Genomic DNA, 27,419 nt, shown 5'->3' on the forward strand with positions numbered 1-27,419 from the left:
TAATGTATTTTTATTTCTTTTATTTAATGATGACCATATATGGACACTGCCACTGCATTTCTGATGCACACTGCCATCCAGAGCAGAGCTGAACCATTTCTCCAGATATGAGCCAGCACCTGGCTCATAAGAAGTTCATTTGTCTCTCAAGTGTCAGCTGTTCAGTGGGTCTCGTCATGTTGCCTCTGCACACAAAGACACTCCGGTGTGTGTGTGTGAGAGTGTGTGTGTGCACATGTGTATGTGAGTCCAGGTCAAAATTTGGTGATGGCGGAGGCAATGTTCTCCAAGGCGGATCGAGCCTCGGAGGAGGGGAAAGCCTGGATGGCCTCCAGAGCCTTGTTGCCATGGTAACAGCACAAGTCCACTGCTGAGCTCACGCCTTTCTCCGACTTAACCGCTGCCAAAAGCTGTCAGGGGATGAAAACACACATTAGTTTGTCACGTTTGTGTCACTCCTGTTACTATCCAGCTGTCAACACAACAAACTGTTAGGAGCCAGAGAAAGTTAGCTTAAAGTACAGCAGCAAAAGCCTTTCTTTGTCATGACAGAAAAGCCGTTGTATAACAGCCTTTCTACATTTGCATGCTGCCCCTGGTACTACTGGAGGCATCTTACCACATTTAACTACAAGGGAAACATTTCAGACTCATTAGTGTGAGTTATATTTTAAAAAGTTGGCAGGTCCTCTTTGACCATGAGCAGGAAAATAATTGGAATTTTATTTCTCTGTAGGTTGTACTTATATACTGTAACTCACAGCTCTCCTGTCTTTTAAGTAGGCTAATATTACACCAGATCACAGGACTGGCTGGTATTGAAGTCTGAACTTTAGTCCAGGTTATCAACTGCAAAATACTGACAATAAAATGTCTTTCCCTTCAACAATATTAATTATTTTTTATATTACCGGTTCTTTATATATTGCCTTTTTTCAGCTCCAATATATAATTTTTGTTTTTGTGTCCCTTAAAAAAGACAATTTAGGTTCACTGAAGTGTGTGTGCAAGGTCAGGGACTCACACACACACACACACACACAAATATGAGGATGTGGCAAAACATCAAGTTAAATCAACCCCTAAGTAACAGCTTAAATATACAGACAGAGTCAATTTGGGGCGTCTCCTTGTGCCTTACTGCTGCTGTGTTGGGACATCTTTTTGCTGAGGGCATTTTACCTCATGAATTCTGGAGGTGGAACGCCCCGAAGGCCTTCCTTCTTAAACAAAAAAAACACCAAAAAAAAAAAACCACCTGCATGTGTCAAGCTCGGCTTCACCCTGGCTACTCATTTATTTAGAAACGTTTTTTTCCCTGCTCTCATTACTCACGCATTTAGCAACTAAACCTTTTTGTTCTGCAGTTACTTATTATTCTCTTCATTGTTTACATTTTAGGAACTTCATAAGTTGTACTTGCACATCCGCCTCCACCTGCTCCTTCTGTCCTTGCTGCCTCACATCTCATCCTGTGCATTCTCATCTCATTAATATCCATAAGGCTCTGCTTATGAGGACAAGTTATACACGCTCTAAAAATCAGCAAAAATAACATAATTACTAAAATATCAGAGCATTTATATCTATTCACAATGTATCTTACCACACATGACATGAATTTGAAATTTAAAAATAAAGCTTGATTTGTAAAACAAAGACCTAAAAACCTTAGGATTATATATTTTAGTATTGAAATCTAAAATGAATGCAGCCCATTAAATTATATTTTAAACACTTCCAAATTATCAATACACAATACATACACAGGAACTGATAAGCATTTGTATTTTTATACCTTACATTTTTTATATATTTATGTATTTTAAGAATGGTTTTATGGAGTTTATGGATTCTATGGATCTTATGTAATTTCTGTCTACTGTATGTCTGTTTTTGGTGAGCTTAAGACAATTTTCCACTATGGTGGACAATACAGTTTTATTCTATTCTATTCTATTTCACTTGTATTATAATATGTTATTTTTATTATTATTCATTATGTATTATTGGGATTATGATCATTCCCGGGTCTGTATGGGACTCTGTCAATGCATCTCTGTATGTCCTTGTTTCTTAACTTTAATTCTTTAAAAAGTAAAGTCACAAAAATATACATATTTCCTGTTTTCAGTTAAGACATTTTTTGCTGACTTGAAGATTCAGATAAATGTTTACCACAATAAATGAAGCTGACATTTGCGTCTAAATTGAAATCTTCATGCTAAAGTGAGTCATCTTTACTTCTGTTGTGTGGTCAGATTTTGTTAAATAGCCACAATGATCAATTTTACAGCTGGCTCAGCTGTTTGTAAGATGAGCAAACATGAGTTTATATGAGTAGTCTGTAGTTAATGGGATGAAAGCGTATGCTAAATCATGTGGACAATTTGTAGATGCCAGTTCCTCTAATTATTTCCCTGTTAGTTTCCATGTTTGTCATCTTTGAGCTGAATCAAAGCAGAGTTTCACGCTTGTGAGCCCAAGGTCTTTCTTTTTCCTCCCCAAAAAATATCATCCCTCGCTCAGGTTTGCTCTCAGCTTTCCCTCCTCGTGTCCCGTCATCTCTCCTTCCCTTCAAAACTTCTCCCCGTGTCCCCTTTTCGGCAGGTCTGCTGAAGGAGATTCTCTCACAATGCCACTGTCTCAGAGCCTCGGTGTCTCCTCCACAAATAGGCCTCGGTAACTAATCCTTCCTGCTCTGGTTTCAGACGGGACTAGATAACCCCCCCCCCCCCCCCACCCCCTCTCTCCCCAACAACACCACATCAGACCCCTCCTCTGTAGCTACAGACTCTTCTTGTACCCCTATCGGTCCCCTTCTTACTTCACACATTGACTTTGGAAAGCTCATTTCCCAACTTTGGTGTAGGTTACAGTGAAAAGACATCCTGTTTCTCTTTGATGGCTCTGTCAGATACAGTGCCAATGAGAAAACAGGTGAATACAAGATACAACTATCAACAATACAGTGATTGTACTAATTTGTTCCAGATTTTGCATTACGAATATGATGCTTGTTGAACTTGTTTCACATTTTGTACACTTCAATAAATAAACTGGGCTTACCTTTGAGTAACTGAGCTGGTTTCTCTGTGTTCTGGCCTTGTGAAGAAGAGAGAGAAGACAAGCAGATTTCAAAGATCCTCTTAAAATCATAAAAACAGCTTTTTATTGACTTTTAAGCTGCTATTTTTGATCAAACAATCAAAGAACAGCATGTTTTGGGGTTAAAGTATTTAAAGTAAACCTCAACAAATATCTCATAAATGATTTTTCTTCAATTTAAAAATTCTTCCTGAATGAATGAATGATGGAGAGAGGTGCAAGTCATGATAAAATAATTGAAAAAAAAAAAATCCACCTCAACTAGTTTCAAAGCCATCTATTCATTCACTCCAAACCTTGTAGAGCTTATTTAATTTTCTTAAATGAAAATTTTGAAACCCAGCTGCCTTAAAGGAATAATTTGGGAAATACGGTTATTCAATTTCTGGCGGAGAGTTAGATCAATGGCTGCGTTTATGTAGCGCTTTCATCCAATGTGCTTTACAATTATTCTGCTCCTCTATCACCCATTCACACACACACACACACACACACACACATACACATACACATACACACACACACACACACACACACACACACACACACACACACACACACACACACACACACACACACACACACACACACACACACACACACACACACACACGGCGGGAAGATACCGTGCAGAGTGCTGGAGCAACAATTGGGAGCAATTTGAGGTTCACTATTTTGCCCAAGGACACTTCATCATGTAGACTGAAGGAGTCGGGGATAGAACCACCGACCTTCTAATTAGTGGACGACCTTCTCTTGCTCCTGAGCCACAGTCGCCCCAAATTCAAATAAGTACCCGTCTCATATGTTTCTGTTACATATGAAGCTGAAACCATGAGGAAACAGTTAGCCTGGCTCAGTCTGGGGCTGCCAGCACCTCTCCAGCTCGCTAATCAACATGTTGTATCTTGTTTGTTTAATCAAGAAAAAGTCTGGTACTTACCCTTCTTTAAAAAAGGAAATTGCTGTTTTTACACTTAAACTTTTTACCCATGAGTGAACCAAATGAGATACAGTACAACGTGTTAATTAGAGGTGCTGACAAGTGGATTTTGTTACGTTAGGTGAGAGATAGGACAGCCGTTTTCCCATTTATAGTCTTTATTCTAAGCCTAATAATTAAAAAGGCAGATATAAGAATGATATCAATTTTTTCATCTAACTATGAGCAAGAAAGAATATGTATTTCCAAAAATATGCCTTTAAATATGGAGGTTAACCTTATGGTTCATCACAAAAAATCCTCAAGCAGAGCAGTGACAAAAATTTTAAACTTTGTGAGTGAATGACTACATACAGCACATTGACTTGTTATATTTAAACTATGGGAAGACAGTTATGAGCTACTTCCGCTCATTTTATACACGTAGCGCAGCAAAGATTACCAGTGACTTTCAGACTCTGTTCCATATAAAAATAAAGAGGTGTTGCTGCGGCGATGCCATGGATCATCCTCACTGTACCTGCTCCAGCTGCTGATGCCACCTCTCCTGGCCGATGATCTGACGGTGGAAAACCACCGGGGCGGCGCTGAAACTGAACGCCACCGGCTCTCCCATGCTGCTCTTCACAAACGGCTGCAGGTCAGAGTTGAGCTGCGGAATGGGGAGAGCATGTTTGTCAATCAGGCTGACGTCCAAATCTGTACCTTCAAGGCAGCAATTAAACTGACCCAAGTGGTGAGAACATGAACTGGGCGAGCCTGCGTTGTGCTAACCTACACTCTGAGTGACCTCTTTAATGAGGAGCATGATGAACAGTGTGATGAAACGCACAGCTAGGATGGTTCTCCTTCAAAGACCTCATTCTGTTTCATCCCATGCTGAGATGCCCTGTAGCTGCTAAGGCCTGCAGACAGGCAGCTACAGGGCGCCACAGCAGGAGTGGATGTGCTAATATGGCACTGTGAGTGGGATAATTATGAATGACTTTTAGACTACCAACTTTTGACCCGCTTGACCTCTTACTGGCATTTATTTAGTGCTGCAATAACTTTACTAACCTTGCTCTACTTAAGCCAGCTCTACAACTCTACACCAACACATCCTCACTTACACCTGACACATTCATAAAATCAGACAAATGCCTACTACATACCTGTCAAGTTAACATGACTGAAATCCACCCACACATACACATCCACACATACACACACACACTGCTGCATTATCATTACATACCATGTAACATTTCACCTTTTATTTTTTAATTCACACTGTTGTATGTTTGTCTCTGATGTGAGAATAATAAGACAAGTAATCACAATCATCATGTAATGGACTTGTATGGTAATCTCCAACAAATTGATAAAAATATAAAAAAATCATCCTTTGTTTGATTCTCTGAACAGCAGAGAAAGAAAGTGCAATGGTCAAGTTTCAAGTAAAGATGAATTCCAAAGACCTTATTAAAGCCACTGAAAATAGCTCTGAATCAATCAGTAGGGAAACACATCATATATTATTATTTTTAAAAATGGGAGTGTTTGGTCAGATCTGCCCTGACAGTTTGATTTCAATGTTGCTAAAGTGTGATTGGTTTACAGAAATACGTGACATCACATTTTTCCAACTGAGCACCGCCCACTTCAAACCAGTGAGAAAAGCAAGGACTAAACACAAAAACACAAATGTCTTATGCCTGTTCTTCCTCTGTTAGAAAAATGTGTCTCCATGTAAGACTCTTTTTCTCATAGTAAGAAGCTGAATAAGAAAATATGTTATCAGGACCTTTAAACCAAACCATTCAACTGTGATTATTTCAGGAAGTAGTCCACTGGTGGGGCAGTTAACCCTTACTGATTTACCCTCCTCAGACCAACATTCACATGTATTTGGTGCTTGGCGGGTGGGGCGTTCAGACTCACCTTGTGGCCCAGAGAGAGGTGTTTGCCGTACTTGTAGGCCAGTCTTTGGGACTCCTTGTCGTGTTTGGCGAGCTCCATCGCAGCTTGACAGCTCTTGGCCAGCAGCGCCCCGTGAGACAGGAACGTCTGCTCCTCCCATGTCGCCATGTCGACGCCATCGGTGAGAATATTCTCCTGTGGAGCAAATACAGCGCAGCTCTGAGCTCTCACTGCTTATACTGTACAACTTCAAAGTTCCCACAAAGCACCTCAGAACTCCTCAATCAAAACAGCCCCTCTCTCTGCTCTGTGAATTTATTTCAGTGTGTAATTGGCTGTGCACAAGAGAGTAACAGGGCATTAAACACAGATTTTCCCACAAGCTCTTCAGTTATTTGGAGCGAAAGGAAGTTGGGAGAGGGACACAGGCAGAGTAGGAAAGACACTCTTGTGACTCCATAAACACTTTTCCTTATATACAAAATACTGGGAATTCTGGGTTAAATATGGCTGATACAGCACTTGGTTGGCAAATGTACAATAAAGTTAGATAGACCATATTTGAACATATTTAGACAATGGGAACGTTCTGATAACAGAGCAAAATTTCCACTGCAATAACTGGACACACGTTGTCCAGATGTTCAGGTCTGTGCAGATTAAAGTTGTCTGGGGTTTTATGAACGCAACGGAGGATTGGGTAATTTTAAATGCCACATAACAGTATAAAACTGGTGTCACTTAATGTTAATAATCCAGTTAAAAGGAGCAAGTTCCTGGCTAAACTAAAAAAAAGAGAAAAGGCCCAAAAAGCACATTAAATTAAAATGCTTTAGTTTTCGAGGGACAAAGAAGACAAAGAGGCATAATATGTATTAGTTAAAGGGAAACTAGAAAACAAAGTGGTCAATGTATTACCAAAAAAAACAAAACAGTATTCTTTCAAAACTCAGTTTGACATTATTGCCTCAGAGACTGAAGATATTTTGATATGTGGCAGGAGCTTTAATGTAGGCATGAATCATCATTTTAATACAAAAAGCCTCAAGAAAAACAAGATGCATCTGTCCAAGTTAATTAACACATCTGTTCAGGAAATTGGACTAATAGATGTGCTGTCCCCCCCAGTGAGGGACAGCACAAACTATTCAGTACCTCATTCTGTCTACTCCAGGATTGAGTAGTTTTCAGTGCATACTGGTGAAAGTCACAGAGTCATGAAGTGTAAAATCAGGGTAGCAGATGTATCAGATTGCAATACAATCAGCTTGACCATACACCTGAATAGCAGAATAATTAATACTGTGTGGAAGCTCAATGTGGGTAATTTGAATAATAAAGCAAATATGGAACAGATAAGAGAAGACATAAAATGTTATATAGGAGAGAATGATCAGGGGATGTGGACCCTATAATACTGTGGGATGCTATGAGGGCAGTTATTCATAGAAAGCTGATTGCTCTGATAACAACACAAACACACAAATCTCAACAAATGAAGTAAACAGGTGAGATAGGTGAGATCCTCAGGGGAGATATAGAAAAAAGGGCAAGATTTGTAAAGCAGACTTATTATGAATCAGGTCATAAAGCAACTAGCCCTCTGGCCAGACGCCTGCAGAAACAGCAGGCCTCTAATGTAATTCATAAAATAACGAACCCTCAAACCAACCAATTATTACATGAACCAGATGTGATAGAAAGGATATTTGAGTACTATGAGTTATTTGATTCCAAACCACCATCAGCTGCCGGAAGAACAAAGACATTTTCTTAACACGCGCGACCTGCCATCTATTGGTGAAATGCAGAATAGTTATGTCACAATTTACAGTTAAAGAGCTAGAAGCTGCAATCAGTAGACCAAACACCAGTAAATCAGCAGGCAGTGATTGTTTCAATTAGAATGGTATACAGCCTTTAAGAAGGAGGTAACACCTCTGCTTTTGTCCTGTTTTAAATGGACCCTTAAAGAGAGCTCCCCTATCAGAGAAGGTAGCAATTATTACCATTTTACCTAAGGAAGGCAAAGACAAAGAACAATGTAAAAAGTTTAGGTCAATCTCACCTTTATATGTAGACTATTAACCTCAGTTACTTGCAAAAAGATGTGAGACTCTCTTACCAGAGCTGATCAATGAAGATCAAACTGAATTTATAAGTGGGCGTCTAACACAATATTAGAAAAACCAAGGATACAAGTATATGGTTCTGATTAGTTTGAATACAGAAAGAGTGTTATGAAGTACTTAAGAGATTTGGTTCAGATGATGCAAATGTGATTCAGTATATTAAAACTATCTATCATGAGCCTACAGCTGGGATTAAGGTAAATGGAAACCTATCTAACTGGATTCAGTTGGAGAGAGGTTCAGGCCAGGTCTGTTGTCTTTCTCCTACTCTCTTTGCTTTATATGCTGAAGCTGTCAATACAGCGGGGAAAGAAAATACAGATATCATTGGACATTTTGCAGATGATGTCATTATTTTTCTTGAACAACCAGACATATCCAGTATATCCCAAACCTAATGAACCTATTTGAAACATATGGACACTACTCGTAGTATAAAGAGAATATAACAACACAAATTCTTTCATTTAATTATTATCTATCCCAACAAATCACAGACGCATATAATCTGAAATGTAATTCTTTCTTGGTATAACTATAACCAAAATGCTTTCCAACATGTTTGAAACCGAATCAGACTGCAATTTGCTGGAAGGATGGAGGGGATTTCCCCCCCCCCCTCTGGTCTATATATCCCTGCCTCTGCTCTGGGTTATTTTTATACCCAGTGGGGACAAAACTGTATCGCCCTCATAGTGATTTATGTTGCTTCACTCACAGACCATGTAAGATATCTAAAATAAAAATAGCCTATTTAAAAAAATCTAAAGCACTGCAACATGAGAACAGTCATTAGCGTTAACATTAAAATCAGAAGCTGACTTTTACTGTCAACACTGACAATAAAGACAACGTCTAGGCTACGTGATGACGCAGTAAATGAATCTGGGGTTGCCTCCCTCCCTGCTTGGAGATTTGCAGAGATGTGGGTGAGAGAGGGATGACACACTGCAGATGACCCCTCCGTGGGAAAGCAGAAAAAGAAGACTTCTTCATCACAGCACACAGTTTTCTTAGTCTGACAAGTAGGCATAGACTGTCACATGCTTATTCTTATGATGACAGTAAGTTGTGCTGTTGCATGTTGTGATTTTTTTTTAATTCAATACTGAAGTTTGCTGCACATTGAGCTGAATTAAACAGTGACTTGCAAGAATGTCATTAAGTGTATTGACATGTCTTGTCGACATCCACAGTACTGAAAGGAGTGTTTTGGGTAATTAACATTTAACCTTTGGTTTTGTTGTATATGATCACACCTCTTATATGTCCACATGAGGAAAGGACAAAGCATGAACAGGACATCACATTGCTGAGAGTGGAAATACTGTGCTACTTAATGAATTAAAATGTTTAAAAATTGATTAAAACATTCCTACAAATACAGTGGTCAAGTTCAAATAAAAAAAAAAGCAAGTAAAAGCCTAATATACTTCATAGTCTATAGAGGCCACCTGTGTTCTGATTTATTTTCATGAATAAAACATTTTCAAAAACCTCCTCCCTCCTAATTCTTTCACAAATCACACCCTGAAACTAATTATAACAAAACTGATGAAAACATCCAAAAAGATGTTGAAAGGTGGTTTACCCTCCCTTTAGACTTCAGTGTCACAATACAAATGGTTAACATTCATATTCTACCTAAGCTCCTATATTTATTACACTATTTCCCAACTAATGTTTCCCAAAACAAATTCATAGTCCGTAGTCTGTCATAGTCTATTTTTACGGATCTCAACTCAGACCTCATGACTTTTGGTGTCGACCTTAGTCTCGATGGAAAGAAATGGAAAGGGAGGCACAGGTTTACAAGACCCACATCTTTGAGACCTATATCCTTGTGGAAGAGCAATATTTGATAGAGTCTTTGAGACATATTATGGATCCGATAGTAGCATTTACGTTAGAAATATGATATTTGGTAATGGAAAAATACAAATGAAAGAGAGGGGTTCACACACTGAGGTGGTCTGCATTTTAATCAAAGTTGAAGCCATCAGTGCATGATCCAATATTAAAAGAATGAGCACAAAAAGGTATGACGGCACTGTGTAGTTTGATGCGGTGAATTCATGAGCTTCCAAGATCTAAATCACTTTATGGTCTCAATACAAATGTTTTTTTAGATACAGTACTTGCAGTTAAAGGTGCAGTCTGTACTATTGAGTGACCTCTAGTGGAATGGACTTGGCAGAAATGGAAGATAAGTGTATTAAAATTAAGGAGAATTGTTTACTTTAAAATGAGTCCTTTACTGTATATCATACAGTATATGGGTTCTCTTCCATGGAGGAACATGTTGCACCGCCATGTTTCTACAGTAGTCCAAAATGGACAGACCAAACACCGGCTTCACAGGGACCACAACTTCTCCTACACACTAGGAAGGGGAGGGGAGGGGAGGTGTATTCTCTTGGTTGCAATCTTCAAGCTCACTGCTAGATGTCACTAAATTCTACACACTGGTCCTTTAAGAGACTACTTTACAAAAGAGATGAAGTCAGAACCAGATGAAACTTCAAATAATGTGACCGGGGTGATTGTGGATGCATACAAAAAGAAAAGGCCTCGGGTCATTTCTGCTTTCTATCAAGCTTTGGGGTGATTGTGGATGCAGACAGAAAGAGGGGGCCTCAGGTCATCTCTGCTTTCTACCAAGCTTTGGGAGGAAGCAACGCTCTACATAAAAGCAAAATGGAAAGCAGAGTTAAAGATTCAAATAACAGAGGAAGCACTGTATTAAATGTGTGAGACACGATGTATATCCACAAGCTCACTAGTATGGAGGGAATTCTGTTGGGAGAATTTAACTCGCTTTCTCATAACACCCAAAATAAAAAGCAGGCAGCTTTGTGCACAACAACACTGTTAGGAGGCTGTGTGGGAGCGTGGAGGCCGACCACTCACATATTTTCTGGAATTGTACAAAGATAAATATATATTGGGAAAATGTTAATGCAGTTGTTAAAAATATTTTGGGGTTTGTAATCCCAAATTCCTCTCTTGTGATTTATCTTGGGAACATTGAAGATGTCATGATGAGAGAAAAAGTTTTACTTGCAGCAAGTAAGAAAGTTGGTACCAGATAATAGGTTTACAGTATGTACACATTCCAAAACAGCAACAGTGACATTTTTGTTGAGAAAGTTGACTTACCTTTTACCTTTCAAAGAGAATACATTTAAAAAGAAGTACCTGGTGAAAATATATTTATATGAATATTGAAATATTTCCAGACAACTACACTATTTTTTTATTTGTGTGTGTATCTTTTCATATTTTTGGGGTTTATGATAATGTGCCGCCCTGTTTATATCTTTGTGAAAACTCAATAAAAACCTGAGAAGGAAAAAAAGTGCTGTATATATATTTAAATATGAAGTGTCATTTACATAAGGGGCTCATCTTTACAATTCACCAGAACAACTGGACACTGTAGTTTTCAGGGGGTCTATTTTAAGCTGCAGATGAATATACCTTTCCTATTCTAGTGAATATTTACAGCACCAGGATGATGTATGTAACTGTGTGGCTCATTGTGTTGAAATGTTTTTGGATAACAATGGAGCTCTTGGCACACATGAATAAGAAATATGAGGCTTTGGATACCGAACAATGTTTAACTATTAGTTGTGGTCTTTTCAAGGAATTTGTTGACAATAAAAACAATATATCACATCCCTATTTGTTATTTTAATTTATCCTTTTAAAAAAAAATCAGTTTTTGAATTTGTCTTGAATCTTTCTTTTTAAATGTATATCTCTATGTATAGTAAATCATTCCCACATCCCATTACTGTATGTACAAAATGTGCTATTCATTTGAATTTGCCTTTATTATTGACCTGAATCACCCATATTGTATCACTCATTCAAATTGAGTCCACCAAACTTTAAAGGACCATTTCCTGTTATTTTGTTGGACACAATGCTGATTCCTTTCATGAACTCGTACAGATTTTTTGACTCTGCATTCGGCACCACATCAAAGTAGATCAACAGAAGGAAAATAAATGTTTTACCTCTGTGTTATTGGAATTCTCGTAGTAGATTCCTTGAACTAAATCACCAATGGCACTGGAGATCAGTTCAACCACCTGTCAAACAGAAAAAACAGAAAAAACATCAGACATTTGGGCTCAAATATCAATCTTCAAGCATTAACAGGACATCAGAATGGCATATTTAGACACGTTCATTAAAACTATGGGATGGAAACAGGTAGAAAGGTTGCCAGGTGATCATTTCTTAAGCCAAAGACTACAGATCTGATCTGCCCAGTAATCTACATGTCCTGCTGATGTGTCCTTGGGCTCGGGCACTGAACCGGTAACCCTCTTCTTCATTATAATCACTCTGGATAACGGCATCGATTAATCCTAAAATGTAGATGTAAATGAGGTAGATCAAAACTGACACGCCACTCGCTTCATCCGTGACGTTTGTAATTAAAAACCACAATTTCCCCTGATTGAGGCACCCGCAAACCGCGCTCTCATCGGAGCAGCTGGTTTGGTGAATAAATCGGAGGCGAGAGTGGGGTTGGAACCTGGTGAACTGCTGCAAACTCAGCTGCTCATTATTAGGCTGTGGGGGGAGCGCCTGTTGATTTCATAAAGGAGGTTCAGGCTCGGCTTCATTCATTATACTTTGTATTTATAGCGGCGATGTCCAGTTGAGATGCTTCAACAGAGCCGGATCCGGTGTCTGTGCGATTTTGAGGGGCTGAAATTGAGCTGAAAGGCAGATGGTGGGACGAAATAAGACGGTGTCCAGAGAGCAGAGGGGTTAACAAGATTTTGGAGCAATGATCGGACATTGTGATGTGGTCAGTCATTACTCTCCTATTCCTCCAATCCACAAGTTATTTGAAGGTTTATTTCACTAAATACCTCCAAGTGTGGCTGATTTGTATATTAATCAATTCATATTTCGAGTATTTTTACATTTTTAAGTGTCTGCAGAAGGGACACAATAAGAGGAGTAAGGACATAAAAGAAAATGGGTTTAAAGCTGTTGGGGAAGATGGGAACTAACCAGTACAAGTTAAGCTTTTGGGAAACAGACACCAGAGAATATTTAACTTGCTATTTCAACAATAAAAACATTAAAAAGGAGTGACAGCTTAATAAAAAACTAAAAAAATGTCACATTGTCTCTTTTGGTAAAGCCTTGTGGAGGCCTGTGATTTGTTTGTTTAAGACTGCAGTTGCCCGTTTCCTCTTACAGGGGGCATGCATGACTACATTTTAGCTTCCAGAAACACTACCAGCCCCCTTATCAACCTTCAGATGAGAGGCTGCATCTTTTAAGGTGAATATCTGATGAATGAGTACAAATCTTTAGTCGATCTGTCCGTCCTTCATTCACAACCACCGAACAGCGTGGGCAGAGAACTCGATGCCATGTCTGTACAGTTCAGATGAATGAGGTTAAATTTAGAGCTCCTTCAGCTCATCCCAGACATCCTTGGTTCATCAGAAAAGTCTGGTGACGCTGGCTGCTCCGTCAGCCTCGCAGTGCCCTTTGGGTAACTGAATCCGCTGGGGGAAAATATTCAGGAAACCAGAGCTTCGCCCACAGACCTGGAAGGACAATGTGCCTACAGTATTACCAGATGTGGTGTCTCTGCCTGCCTTGGGAAGTGGGGGCCAGTGGGGGTCTTTTTTTGGAAAGTATCAGATAAGCTCTCCCTCTGCCTCCCCCTTACTCCATTCCCAAATCCAGCCAGATCGTGTTTTGCCGACAGGTCTGCGAGGGGGAAGAAACCGGAGCTTCACGGCGAGATTACTTTACAGTTTATACAAGTAGCGGCATAGGTTTCCTCTCAAGGCCACGACACACAATCTCCATCGCACTCACTGCCTTAAAAGAACAAAAAAAAAAAAAAAGATTGCTTTATGAGAAAAACTTAGAAAGCTCCAAGAATTACTCATCTGTCACACTGTGTAATAAGACGATATGGTGTAGTGACCACACACAGGCTGCAAGAAAACTGAGACAATTCACTGTTAAGGAGACTGTGACATGTTTTTTATACCAGAGTAGAACTCCACTCAGTTTCAGACACTTTGATGCTGTTACAAGGCTATAAATATTGGATAATTAGTAGATGCTAATGAGAGAAAATTAAATCTTATACAGCCTTTACTGTATTTGCCTAAGGGTAAGTTTAAAATTGCAACAATATATTTGTGTTCATCTTTTTTCATCCTGGAGCTGAACCAGTTTGGATGCAGTTTGAAAACCACAACTATTGTAGATAACCCTCCATTTCCATTCCTAGTTACTATATGTATAACGTCTCTGATGCTAAGTTTGCAAATGTTGCGTTAATCTGTACAGGGAAACACTTTGATTTTGCATTAATACCACACTTCCTCTGGCTCTGTTTTAATCACCTGCCTCATTGCCAACCGATGTTTTCACACAGTCTCAGCAAATCCACCGAAATCCCCATTGAAATCCATTAGAATACAACATCATTGTGCCACCAGGAGATGTAAATGTGTCTTCATCTCACCAGTAAACACGGTCGACAGTAAAAAATGTTTTTAAAGAAAAGGAAGAAAACACCATATAAACAGTAATATGACACAGTAAAAATAGAGAATGCAACCCAAATCCTGTCTGCAGAAGTTGATATAATGAAATTTCCTGGCATGAGGATAAAGTTGGCGCTGTCTGTCTATTATATTGACTGCACTTGATAAAAAATATCCCGTATGTATCATTTTGTTCACCAGAAGAGTTTAGTGGTGCTGTCCCGAAGATATTCATTCAAGTTCAGAGTGGAGGGGATATATTATACAGAGCATATCCAGTGATTTTTTTGTTGGTGACCTACAATTTTCCCCCTAATCAACATATTTTTGTGCGCCACACTCGTTTGCCCTCCATCAAGCTGATTTACACTTCTTCCAGAGCATTATGACCTACTTCGAAACCCCTTAATTTTCTAATGAGAAATAATCTGACTGGCTTTCTTGCATATGGTATCAACATAGTCTGTGAAATTCAGTTTGTTATTGTATTACGTGGCAGTGATGTTGGACGGCAATGGATCTGCATGATTTAAAATGAATTCCTTTGTTTTTATCAGTAGTTAAAACAGGAAGCTACATCCACACTATTCTGGAGGTAAACTCCTAAACAAAAAGTATTATCTCAAGATCTACTTACTTGTTTTTCTGGAGCTCTCAATCATATCACATCATCTTTATCATCAGATGTTGCTTTCTCAGTTGTCATGGAACTGTAGCTTGCAATGACAAGTCTATGCTGGCTTAAAAGCTGAAAAGCAGTTGACGGTTCTGTCGGCAGATGAGGGTGGTAGTGCAGTCAAAAGCTCAAGAACAACTAAGTGGACCTACTGTAGAATAGTAACTAGATTTCTCAAGATTTTGATGTTTTTTAGAATCAAATGTGACTTAAACGGTTAGTTCTCTTTTATCTTCAACAATATATACAACTTAACTTCTGCATACTTTGTTGGGGTTAAATTAATAAGCATGGTTTATGACTAAAAGCACAAACTCGTAAATGGGAGGTTAAGAAAACAGGATTTTGCTAAACCTAAAATCCAGCCAGGTCGAAACTTTGATCAAAACCAATCCCATTCTTGTAACTTTATCTAAGCATGATGGACTCATCAGTGCTGCTCGCCATAATATAATTTCCCTTGTGTTCATACCACTGAAACACACATGAAAAACAGCTGAATATGAGCATAAGTGCATTCTGTGGTTTGCCCTGGGTTCATTTTGTTTTGCTAACCTTTTCGAACATGAGTAACTGCTGGCTATCATGTGTCCTTATTACCTTTAAAAACTTCCACTTTGGGGGCCGTTTCCTGTGGTTGCTTCAGATTACTTTCATGCTCCTAATGAACAGCATCGCAGGTTTGTGAGGAGAACAAGAAAAAAAAAAGCTGCTGTACAATCATTTGTTCGAATGGCATTGTTCTCATCTTGAAAATGAGCCAAACTGAAGGAAAAGATGCTCCAAAACTTGATTAAACCAATGCAAAGTTGCTCGGCGTGATTGTATAGTTAATGAAATTAAATCATCATTAGCTCAAGTCATCAGCAGATCTGCCTTCATTTCATTCTCAGTGTGTTTTTCCCCCCCATCTTCCAGGGAAACAAAAGTATGAGTTCCATTACAGTAATTTGTAGCTTGGCCACAGTGTGACAATTATCTCTCATCATCCTGATGCAGTGACAAATCCTAATGAAAGCCAATTAGCACAGCAAAGGAAAAGCCACACCTTTAAAATTATCTTTCATTCATAAAGGGAATGCTGATTTCTCCACTGCAATGTTTCCTACAGAAGAAGCTCCATGAATACGACTTCTGTCATATTTTTTTGGTCGGGTTTCGTTTGGCTGCCGTACAACAGACATAAACCCAGACTGTGTGCGCTGAATACGAAACGGCAAGGAAGGTGATAAGGGCTGGTCTGGCTGATGGCACACGGGGAGGGGAGACGGTTATTTTGATCCACTCAAGCGACCGCATTCTGACGGAGCGGTGTGGTGACAGATTCTGTCAGCGAGGGGTTACCAAGCGACGTAGCAGATATGATCTGTGGTGCACTTACGAGACCACCTCCACACATACGTCCAAAACTGAAAACTCAATAAGAGGGATTCCCGTGGTGTACGAATCAATGGAGTCTCCTGACCACATTCTCCAACATACAAAACAAGCTGCAGGTCATCAAATACCTGAGCTTTTATCTAACTGACTGAAGGAAGATTCTGAAATGTGTGCTGTGAGAAAGGACAAGTGATGTTGTTTTAAGAGACACCAGGTACTTGGTATTAGCAGTTATATTCACCATGGCTGAGCAGAGCTCCACCACACCATGACATCTTAAGAAAAGCCCTCAGAGCTTTGGCTACACCTTTGATTCCTAATCTTCCTGCCTTGTGATCTTAGCTGAACAGCGTCTTCGTAGGACCCCTCGTCAAAGGTTGTCTGAGTCTGGCTCAACAAAAGACAGATTTTCTCCTCTCAAACCATTTCATTTAATTCTTCTTAGAGGTTTCAAGAGGTAGAACTGCAGTATTTCCCAAAAATATAGCAAAGATTAGATTTTTTTTTTTAAGTCAGAATAATACACATGATTTTGTGTTGCATATGTTTTTTCTTTCACCTTGTTATAGTCTGATAATCACACTGAATTACCATTTTGTTTCACTTCATTCACTCAGTCTGACACTGTGTTCATGTTCACTGACTCCCGATTGGTAGAGGGGCAGGGGTTATGTTGTTTTATTTTGCCTTAACCGATCAGAAGTAAGTGTCCTATCAGTCCTGCCACATCAGTATGCAGTAGCAGTTTCTAGGAGTAGTTAACATTTTTAACATTAATCAAAGTAGGGCTGCAACTAATGATTATTTTCATCATCAATTAATCTGTCATTTATTTTCTTGATCAATCGATTAATTGGGTGGTTTCCCAAAGCCCAAGATTCAACTGTAAATTTGTCCCAAACTGCAGTCCACAACCCAAAGATACTCAGTTTCCGACCACTGAGGACTATTATAATAAAACAAAACAAAAATTTAAGAAGGAGGAACAAGATGAGTTTGCCATTTTTTCTTAAAAATGACTCAGTTAATCGACTAATCATTGCCGCTCTAAACCAAAGAAATATGTTGATATCAGAGTTATTTCTGTAAGTCTGTGTCAATGACATCCATACTGTGTCACAATTTTCCTGTTGCCTTTTTCAATGCATGTAACTATGTAAGAAAACGACGTCCTGCATTCTCAATCTTGTCTACTAGGCTCTGATTTCTCTGAGTGGTGACTCAATACTCTTGAACCAGGCTAACCTTGTTAGAAGAATTAATTCCACATTTTGAGAAGTTGACTTATTGACCTTCATGCTGAGAGTTAAATGAAAGCACCAAAAACACTCCAATATCTCTGCATTAAATATTATGCTACATCAACGATACACTGCTACATGCTACAGCGATTCAGATCAAATAAAAAAAAACATGAGGATATTACAGATTACAATTTTAATGTTGTTTTACTAAAGGGAATAACAGTAGGCTGAACTGCGGGTATTCCGCTCTGGATAAAAGAAGTAAAATATGTCTAAAATCACTAATATTACATACATTTGATGATCAGTTGAAATCCTGCTAGTTATAATGATTGCAACTGGGAGATGTCAGAGTTTGGATGTGATGCGAGCAGGAAAAAAAGATGTAGTGATGAAGACTGACACTGATATGTGGAGCTGCAAGGGCCACTGGGAGCGCCTATTAAGACAGCAATGATTCTCATTAATATCACTGATGTCAGGTCAGATATTTCTCAGGGGTACAGTTTGTTTCTGACAGACAGACAAGGTACCTTAGTGTTATCCAACTGGGCCAGTCCGGTACAAGCATTGGCTAGCAGGAAATCCCCGCTGAGGACAGCCATCTTATTCCCAAACTGCATATCCTTCAGCGGGCCATCTGAAACCGTCCACTCTTTCAGATCGACGATCCCGCGATGCACCAGGAACGCCGTGTGGATCAGCTCTGTGATTTCTGCCAGATTCCGCTGGCTACGAAACAAGACATGGAAACACATAAAAAGGATCAATTAAAAAGATCACAGCTTTTTATTAATCGACAGATTGTAAGACAGGCGTTCCAGAGGCTTCACAATTAGAGAGCTTTTCATTGTCTCATGCTTGAGAAACACGGAGGCATCCTGAGTGTGGAAACTCATTCACAGCGTCACGTACAGGTGTTCACCATGAAAGAATCAGTCAAAACAAGGAATGTGTGGGGGCTTTATTTCATCTATCTCACCAAAAGGGAAAACATCAATAAAACTGCAATATTCAGACACTGGAGTCTTGTTATTCATTCTGACTTTACAACCATGCTCCAAATGAAGACTGTTGGGATTACTACAGTTCATTCAAAGACGATCTGAAACATTTACTGACAAAACAACTTTTAACAAAACACAAGAGATTCCTCTATAAGCAAAAATTTGGTTTAAAAATCTTCCGAGTCAAAATCCGTATACTCGAGGGCATAAACCAGCAGATGTATCTGACATCTCGCCTCGCCGTGTGTCAGGGGTTGTGTTAAAAAAAGAAATTAAACTTATCATTAGCAAATACCAGCCATTCTTGATTATGAGAGAAAAGACATAAAAGTGGCCTTTGAATAGAAGCCTTTCAGCGCAGCCTTAGGGAGGATATAATCAAATGTTGATTCAGTCATTGGTGGAGGATAATTAGGCCCCTCTCCATATGGAAGGAGCTCGCCACGCTGCGACAGGAGGGATCCATCCAGACAGGGTTGGGTGCGCTGATAGCCACTTACGACCTTCTTTCAGTCGCTGTGAGAACCTGATGAGCCAGTCATCTGCTCTGCGCTCAAGGCCCTTGCAACACACACACACACACACACAAATACAGACGTCTTGTAGCCAGGTAATTGCCGTGTTCAACGTTGGTGTCAAAAAAGATGTGATTAAAATTCAATAATGTCATCTATTTCGCCTCTCAATCACACCCATTGTCTGGTTGGTTTCTCTGCTCGGTGACGCAGAGCAACAACACAGTCGCCCCGAATGAGAGTTAATAAGTTCAGGGTTTAAATAAGAGGAAATTAACAGATTGACAGTCAAGGTGTCTCGGAGTGATGGCCACGCTCCACGGGTCTCAAGAGGAGAGATCATTGTTACAACAAGAGGAACAAGACAAAGAGCTGAGACTCACTTTGGAGTCGTAGAAATGACGTTTTTAAAATTTGTTCCGAGTTCCAACTGTCAGATTGCTTGTTTCGTTAGCAAAAAACAACAATAAAAAGGAGAATCTGTGATAAACCTGGCATCTCGTCATGCTTTCGGCTTCACGTGAAGATGCGACTGTGACATTAAGGTGCAAAACAGTGTTAATACATGTCTAATTAGCAGCTACTATGTTATATCTAATAATAAAACAGCATATCTCACTCAGCATATTAACAATGTATTGACAGCAGCCCTTTCAATGCACACACGCATGTTTAGACTCACAGATGTAGCAGCTTTTATACACTACATACGGTTACACCAATGTATTATCTCTGAGAGTGACCTTAAAGACCCTGAAAACCTATTTTCTCAATCAGCCTCTTAGTATGAGTGATGGGGTCCAACATGAAAATATCTACCAAGGTCTTAGTTTGAGCTGGGAAGGGCACTGCGAAAACGGTGATGTCACATATTTCCGTGCACCAATCAGAATTGAGTAATATTTGGACCAGAGTTGGACAGAGAGTTTTGGAGAAGTAAAAGCATACAAAATAACACCTCAAGACATTGATTGTTGCTTATTTAGTGATACATATTGAGTTTTTTTTTTTTTTTTTTAAAGATTTGTTTTTTGATGGCATAAACAGGGAGAGAGAGGGGGGGAGTGACTTGCAGCAAAGGTCCCTTGCTAGAATCGAACCAGGGACACTACCATTATGTGGCATGCACAGTAACCATTCGATTACCACAGCGCTCCAGATTTGAAACACTTTTGACTATGACTATGCATTATTTTATGTTGCTCTATCAATATATGGTTATGGCTAAAATAACCAGACGAAAAAAAATGTTTAAGCTAATTAGTGAATCAAGGTAGTTTATCACATTTGATGCAGGAATCCAATACTTAGAGAAGGGCTGCAACTAACAATTATGTTCAGTATCAATTAATCTGCATGTTATTTTCTCAATGAATTGAAAATGTTTAGAAAAAATCTAAAATGTCAGGCAACAGGGAAAATGGCCATCACAATTTTTCTACAGCACAAACTACTTATTAGTCTGACCAACAGTCCAAAACCCACAAATATCATTTATTTATTTTCATATAAGACAAAGAAAAGCAGAACATCCTCACTACTGAGAGGCTAGAACTTGGTAATGTGGCATGAACAATGATTAATGGATTATCAACATAGTTGATTAATTTTCAATTGATTTATGAATTATAAATAGTTTCAGCTCTAATTCATAGAAGCATAAAATAGTTCTGCTGATTAATCTGCAACATTATACACAATGACCTAACACAGCCAAGTATATTGAAAGTATATCTATGACGGTAATGGTATGGAAAAATCTCTGATAATGGACAAATTGATACAGTCTCACCATCTATATCATCGTAATACAATCTCTGTTTTGGAGAGTGAATGGACAGATCACATTTCAATTAGTCTTGCTTTCAGCAGGCACTTGTGGTGTCTCATGATGGCCATGATGGACCTGTAAGAGGGATTTCCACCCTGACAGGAATGAACTATGAGGAAACACACAACCCTTGGATACACTTTGAATTTGTGAATTTAAAGTAATGAGCAAAGGTACAAAGTTTCAGCCTCCAAAAATCCATATTGGTGGAACCCTGCTGCATATATATCCCAAAGCTGTGCCTCCAATCTAGCAGTCCTGATCAGTAGAAGTGGAGCTTGGGGAGGAAAAAAGGGGGACAAGGGGGCTGGTGTATAAATAGCTTTGGTGCCCAGTTGCATAGCAACCGATGCCATCTTGCTGAGGTGTAACGCCCCTCACCACGCCCCTTGTCCTGACTGTTCTGTTCCATTTTCCTCCCTCCGCAGTCTGCCTCGCCATCAAATACAGCCTTGCAGATCTGAGTGTGTCCCTGTGTGTGATTTAAAGAGGTGGCCTGTCCATCAGACGGCCAGCGCAATGTGTTCATTTTTCACAAGAAATTAAAAGGTGTGTTGGGTACAAGTTGGACTATCTGTGAGGGTCTGTCCGTCTGTCTATCTATCTATCTATTTGTCTATCTATCCATCTATCTATCTATCCATCTATCCATCTATCCATCTATCTATCATTGTGGTGCTTTGGTGAATCATAAGTGTCAGGCAGCAGAGTGGGAAATGTTTTACAAATGCTGCCTGTCAGGAGGGAGGAGACCATCCCCCGGAGGTTTCAATCACCCCCCAAACCCGCCCCACCCCGACTCCCTCCATCCTTCCATCTTGCCATCAGCAGAGGTGCTAATGAGCCCAGGAGAGGTGGGGGGAGTACTGTGGGTGGGAGAGAGAGACGGAGCAAGATAGTGCAAATGAGGTGATCAAGTCATGCTGTGTGTGTGTGTGTGTGTGTGTGTGTGTGTTTTTGGGTTTGGACTATCCATCACACACACGAGTGAGGGAATGCATGTTGGATTCAGTGATCCGGTGTCACACAGGGATGTGAGTGCCAGGTCATGACATGAGGTGAGTGTGTAATAACTTGTCCTGTAGCGACGGCTCGGCCTCACGGGTCGAACGCGACCGGACTCGAGCGCTTCCATGACGCCTGCTTTATTCCAATTAGTTCTAATATTAGGATGTTTCTGCGCAGACACGACTCCACTACACACATGTGCCTTGTGCCAGCTCACAGTAAGAAAGAAGCCTTTCAGACACGCAGTGCACAACCACGCCAAACACAGCAGTCACTTCTGGAAACCACTTGGCACACACCCACAGCCAGTTCTGAGCTGTATGCTGGTAGCTGACGTGTGTTAAGAAAGCCAGAACAGACCTGAGGGTTCTACCTGAAGCGTTTTAACAGAGGCAAATTGATACCACATTTAGCACTTGGCATTTAAATATGTAAAAATAAAATCAACAAATGGTGGAGTTTAACATCTATTCCAGAGATTTCAGGAAGTCATTTCTACCATTTATAATATAAAAAGTCTACATCCACGCTACCTGCTCTGTGTGGCTGTAATACTCATTGAAAGGAGCTCTGTTGGAAAGATAACTGGGATAGAGAATTTGTTTTCGGATCTCTTTAGCAGTTGTGATGAAGTAAATTTGGCAGAGGGTGGTGTCAAAATACAGAATAATGACACATAAGTAAGTGCAAATAATGGCTTTGCTGCCTATAAAAACCTCTTCAGGTCACGTACTTCTACTGTTAAATGAGTGTTCAAATACAATTATTGGCTTTTAACAGTGAATCCTTATATATTTCAACTTTATTCTCACTTTACCTGCAGGCTGTTTTTATGGTTCAGTTATCAATCATCATTACATTCAGTGAGTCAGTTTAGCATGTGAACATCTGCTAATTAGCCCTCAACTCAAAGTATAGCTGAGGCTAATGGAAATTGCTTAGTAATGCAGGTATTTGGTCATAAACTAAAAAATGGCTTCATCACAGCGCCGCATGAAAAGTCAGAGGATCACGAAAGTTATTAAGGCTCATCCTCTGGGAAGCATGGATATCACCATTCAATTTCATGACAATACATTCAAAAGTTGTTGAGATATTTAACTGAAAACTAAAACTGTCACCCTCATCGTGCTGCTAGAGGATACAAATCACTAAAGTCATCAGCATTCATCCTCTGGGGAATGTATCAAATTTTATCCCAATCCATCTTACAGATGTTGAGATATTTACTTTGGCCTGTTGTTGATGTTGGATGAAAAGTAAGAGCTTTACCCAAGTCATTAAGATTCATCTTCTGGGGATCATAAATGTCTGTGCAAATTTTATAGCAATCGATCAAATAGTTGTTGAGATATTTCAGTCTGAACCAACGTGGTAGACCAGTTGACTGACAAACATTGCTATCCCTAGAGTCACTACCATGGCTGAAAGTATACAGTTAGGACCACGAAACGTCCACAAGTTGTTTGCATTGAGATTGTCTTGTCCAATGTGGCGTCTGTAACACAACACTATAAATACAATTATGACGCACAAGGACAAATACAAACATTCATATACCATACCATATTTATAAAGCACCAATAAAAGTACCTTTGTGTCCTATGGTAATTTTGCCACATATCTGACAGGCAAGTTTTTTTTCAAGTACATTTTCCAGTCTAATACATTGTACATTACCTAACTTTCTGGCAGGTTAAATCCACAGCAACGGCTGCAGGGGAAGCCATGAAAGGAGCTACTGAAATGACTTTTTGAATTAGCTACAATCTAAATAAAACCAAATAAAATAAAAATCCCCCCCACCTTGTAACTGTGGCTGTATTCCCCCCCACATTCCATCACATTCACAAGATGATGCAGTGCTTCATTTACAGGAAATGATACAGACTATAACCACACAGGACAAGATAGAATTACCTGACACAAGGATTTTATTTCCCTATTTATTCTTCAGCAACCATGCGACACGGACAAAAGGAATCGCCTTTCATGGTCTGCTTGCCATGCACATTTATGCCTCTGAAATACAATGTTTTGCATGTTTACTGCCCACATCACTTTAATTCCAAATAGTATGTAGAAGAGGATAAAAATATGTGGAAGGTAGACAGATTGTCAGCGAAGCTCTGGTAACAGATGGCATTTAGAAAAAAATCTGTGGATTTGAATAACTGGCATGATTTTAATGCATTTGACTGATGAAGTTGCTTGGTGAAAACTACCTGTGGTATGATTCTCCCAATACGACACTTTAACTGTGATTAAGATTGGAAGATACCATTAAGCATTCAAGAAAACCCTCAAGGGCATAATGTCTTTTATATAATGATTTGCCAATTAGCTCCTTAGCAACCACAAGAGTAATAGCAACAAATTACATTTTTCACACTTAGTCATGCTATAGGGAATCACCGGCATGGGAGGGCTGCAGATGTTGATACTTGCACCCTCTTGAGTCGTAAAGTCAAACAGACTGAGGTGTTCAAGAAGTGTGACATCAACACACCAAAACAAAAGCCAGAGCCAGCTTATCATTTTAGATATTTAGACTTAAGCTTCATCTAAACTGAACTTAAGATTTTTAAGTTCAGTTACAGAATAGGTAATCCTTTATTTGCCTTCCTATGACTCTTGAGCTAGTGTAGATCAATGCCGGCCTGAACCCTCAATCCCATGTCAGTAACTTCAGATTGATTTACCTGGGGTAGATGCCGCTGACCATGTCCTGAGCCAGGAGATCTGAGGCTGTGTGGCTCGGCCCAGCGGCTTTCGATATGAGCAGGACGACCAGTCCCCTCATCTGAAGGTTGTTCTTGCTGTCGTAGACAAAGCCTCTGTATGGAAACATTACAGGACACAAAAAATATATTAGCAAGTTATCAAAAGATTTTACTATTCAATTGTATAGTCTTCACAAAGGCTGGGTGATATGATACAATCAAATGACCAAATACATTGATATTGACATTATTGTAAGGATGATTTGTGATAAATACTCATCAGTAATGTGGATAAGGAAATGAAGTGGGTAAAGGAAAATAATAGAACAGTGAGATCAGTCTGGTAAAGTCAGAAAATGTAATCACTTTATTGTAATGCAAAAACAACACTTCTAGTCTAATACAATATCTAGTCTGATATCACAATTTTGATATAATATTGATATATTGTTATTGTATACTCTTACTTACCTATAACTAATAATGACACGTGGTATAAGCTATGAAATCATTCACACAATCATTTTCATTATTGATTAATTTCTTTTTTTCCAATCGATCAATTTCATCAAATTTAGTTTTCAGTCAGTTGATGAAATGTAAGACTTTTTTTTCTTTAAATGGTCATCACAATTTCCTAGAGCCTCAGGTGGCATTTTTTACTAATGTATTAAATTATTATTCACTTATCAAAACTGTTATCTATTTCCTGTCAATCAACTAATGGATTAACTGACTAATTGCTATCATACTAGAGGAATGGAGATGATGTTGTAAGAACTCTGCTTACTTTGTATCGCAAAGATTTACAGCAGAAATCCAACCTGATGATGCTATGCGTTTGTTATCTGTTATTATGAATTTTAACAAATCACATGTACTGTTTGCATCACTCATCTATGCTTGTGTGTGAAAGGAACATCTAAAAAGGGAAGAAAAAAAAAAGCTAAACTCAAACATTATAAACACAGAGCAAAATGCAAAACATGGCTGTGGGATCTTTAAGGCTGATACTGACATATCTTTGAGAGTATAACAAATTCTGATGACAAACATTGACCACCATTTATTTATTTATTTTTACATTAAACACATACTGTAAACACATGTTTTTCATTACAAGCCCTTATATTTGTTCTTTAAAGAATTAGTGCTAAATATACAGTATGTACATAGCAGGACAAAGCCTTTCTAAATGTCAAATTGTACTGCAATATTTATTTTTATCAGCTGACATATATGTCAATATACCACTGATAAAGAGATATTGACCAATATATCAAAGCTTTACGTAAATGCTACAAAAATACCTCACACACACGCACGCACGCACGCACACACGCACACACACACACACACACACACACACACACACACACACACACACACACACACACACACACAAAAGATGTGTATTTCATACCACTTTCAAATCAACATCTGGATTTAAATGTAAAAGAAATAAAACCGAAACCATGTCAACCGAAAGATGTCGTGCAGGTTGATGAGTTAAATTGTTGAAGTAAGAATTTATCATGAAAGATGGAAAATAAATGAGTTATAATTGATCAATTTTGCTGCGGGACTGTATTTTTTCCTTTGTGTGGGGGCGAATTGGTAGTGGGGGGTGGATAGCAGGGTGGGTGGGTGTTTGGTGGGGGGTGAGGGGGTGGGCTGGTGGGGGGTGTACTCCCGTCCACTGGCCAACAACCTTCTGACACATTCCCAGAAACGCACACACACCCACAGAGCCCAGTGGTAGCTGCAGCGCGGTGGGCAGATTAAATATCTTTTTACTCTGTCTGGGGAGCGGTTAGACAGAGCACCTCTAATCCTGTCCCTATGGGAGCCCCTTGTGCCATGAATCACGCTCTCGTTAGGGGCTCCGAGGCAGACAAGCGGCCACGCCCCCTCCGCTCGATGCCCAGACACCGGCCTCAGCCCTCCCCCCCACCTCCCAATCCGAGACAGAGAGTGGATGTGAGAGATAGAGCATGAAGAGAGGGAGGGGATGGAGAGAGATGGAGGGAATAGAAGCCAGACAGAAATGAGAATGCGAGAAAAGACGACAGAAAGAATACATGAGTGATTTGCAGTGTGGTGCTAATGGGGGAAAAAAAGCCCCACATGCCCTAAAGCTTTGTTCCCTCCCCCCAAAAAAACCTTTCAACCTATCACACAAAACACCTCACCAAAAATATATGATACAGTTGACATTATGTAGGTCTGTCTTTCATCACAGGTGATGAGATTTATTTATGGTCACTGTAAATCTTTACTCAGTTGGAAGATAGGGACTAGCCTGACGCTCTGATGAACGCAGCAGCATGGCCCGCTGAGTAGAAACGGCTAGAGAGAGAAAATTATGAATCTGCTCTCCTCTTGGGGAGTCCGGATGAGCC

General features: G+C 39.5%; 1 protein-coding gene across 1 annotated transcript in view; it reads right to left on the minus strand.

Annotated features, from left to right (window-relative positions):
* pdss2 (prenyl (decaprenyl) diphosphate synthase, subunit 2) overlaps positions 1-27,419 on the minus strand; it is a 34,074-nt gene continuing 6,655 nt past the window's right edge. Inside the window, exons 2-8 of the mRNA XM_053335514.1 lie at positions 24,997-25,131; positions 18,467-18,665; positions 12,111-12,185; positions 5,975-6,148; positions 4,572-4,703; positions 3,070-3,105; positions 1-410 (exon numbers count right to left, since the gene is read on the minus strand). Coding sequence (XP_053191489.1) covers positions 255-410; positions 3,070-3,105; positions 4,572-4,703; positions 5,975-6,148; positions 12,111-12,185; positions 18,467-18,665; positions 24,997-25,131 — 907 coding nt within the window. The 3' untranslated portion in view covers positions 1-254. The remainder of the gene's footprint in view (positions 411-3,069; positions 3,106-4,571; positions 4,704-5,974; positions 6,149-12,110; positions 12,186-18,466; positions 18,666-24,996; positions 25,132-27,419) is intronic.

This window comes from Scomber japonicus, chromosome 16 (genome assembly GCF_027409825.1).
Source record: "Scomber japonicus isolate fScoJap1 chromosome 16, fScoJap1.pri, whole genome shotgun sequence".
Lineage (NCBI taxonomy): Eukaryota > Metazoa > Chordata > Actinopteri > Scombriformes > Scombridae > Scomber > Scomber japonicus.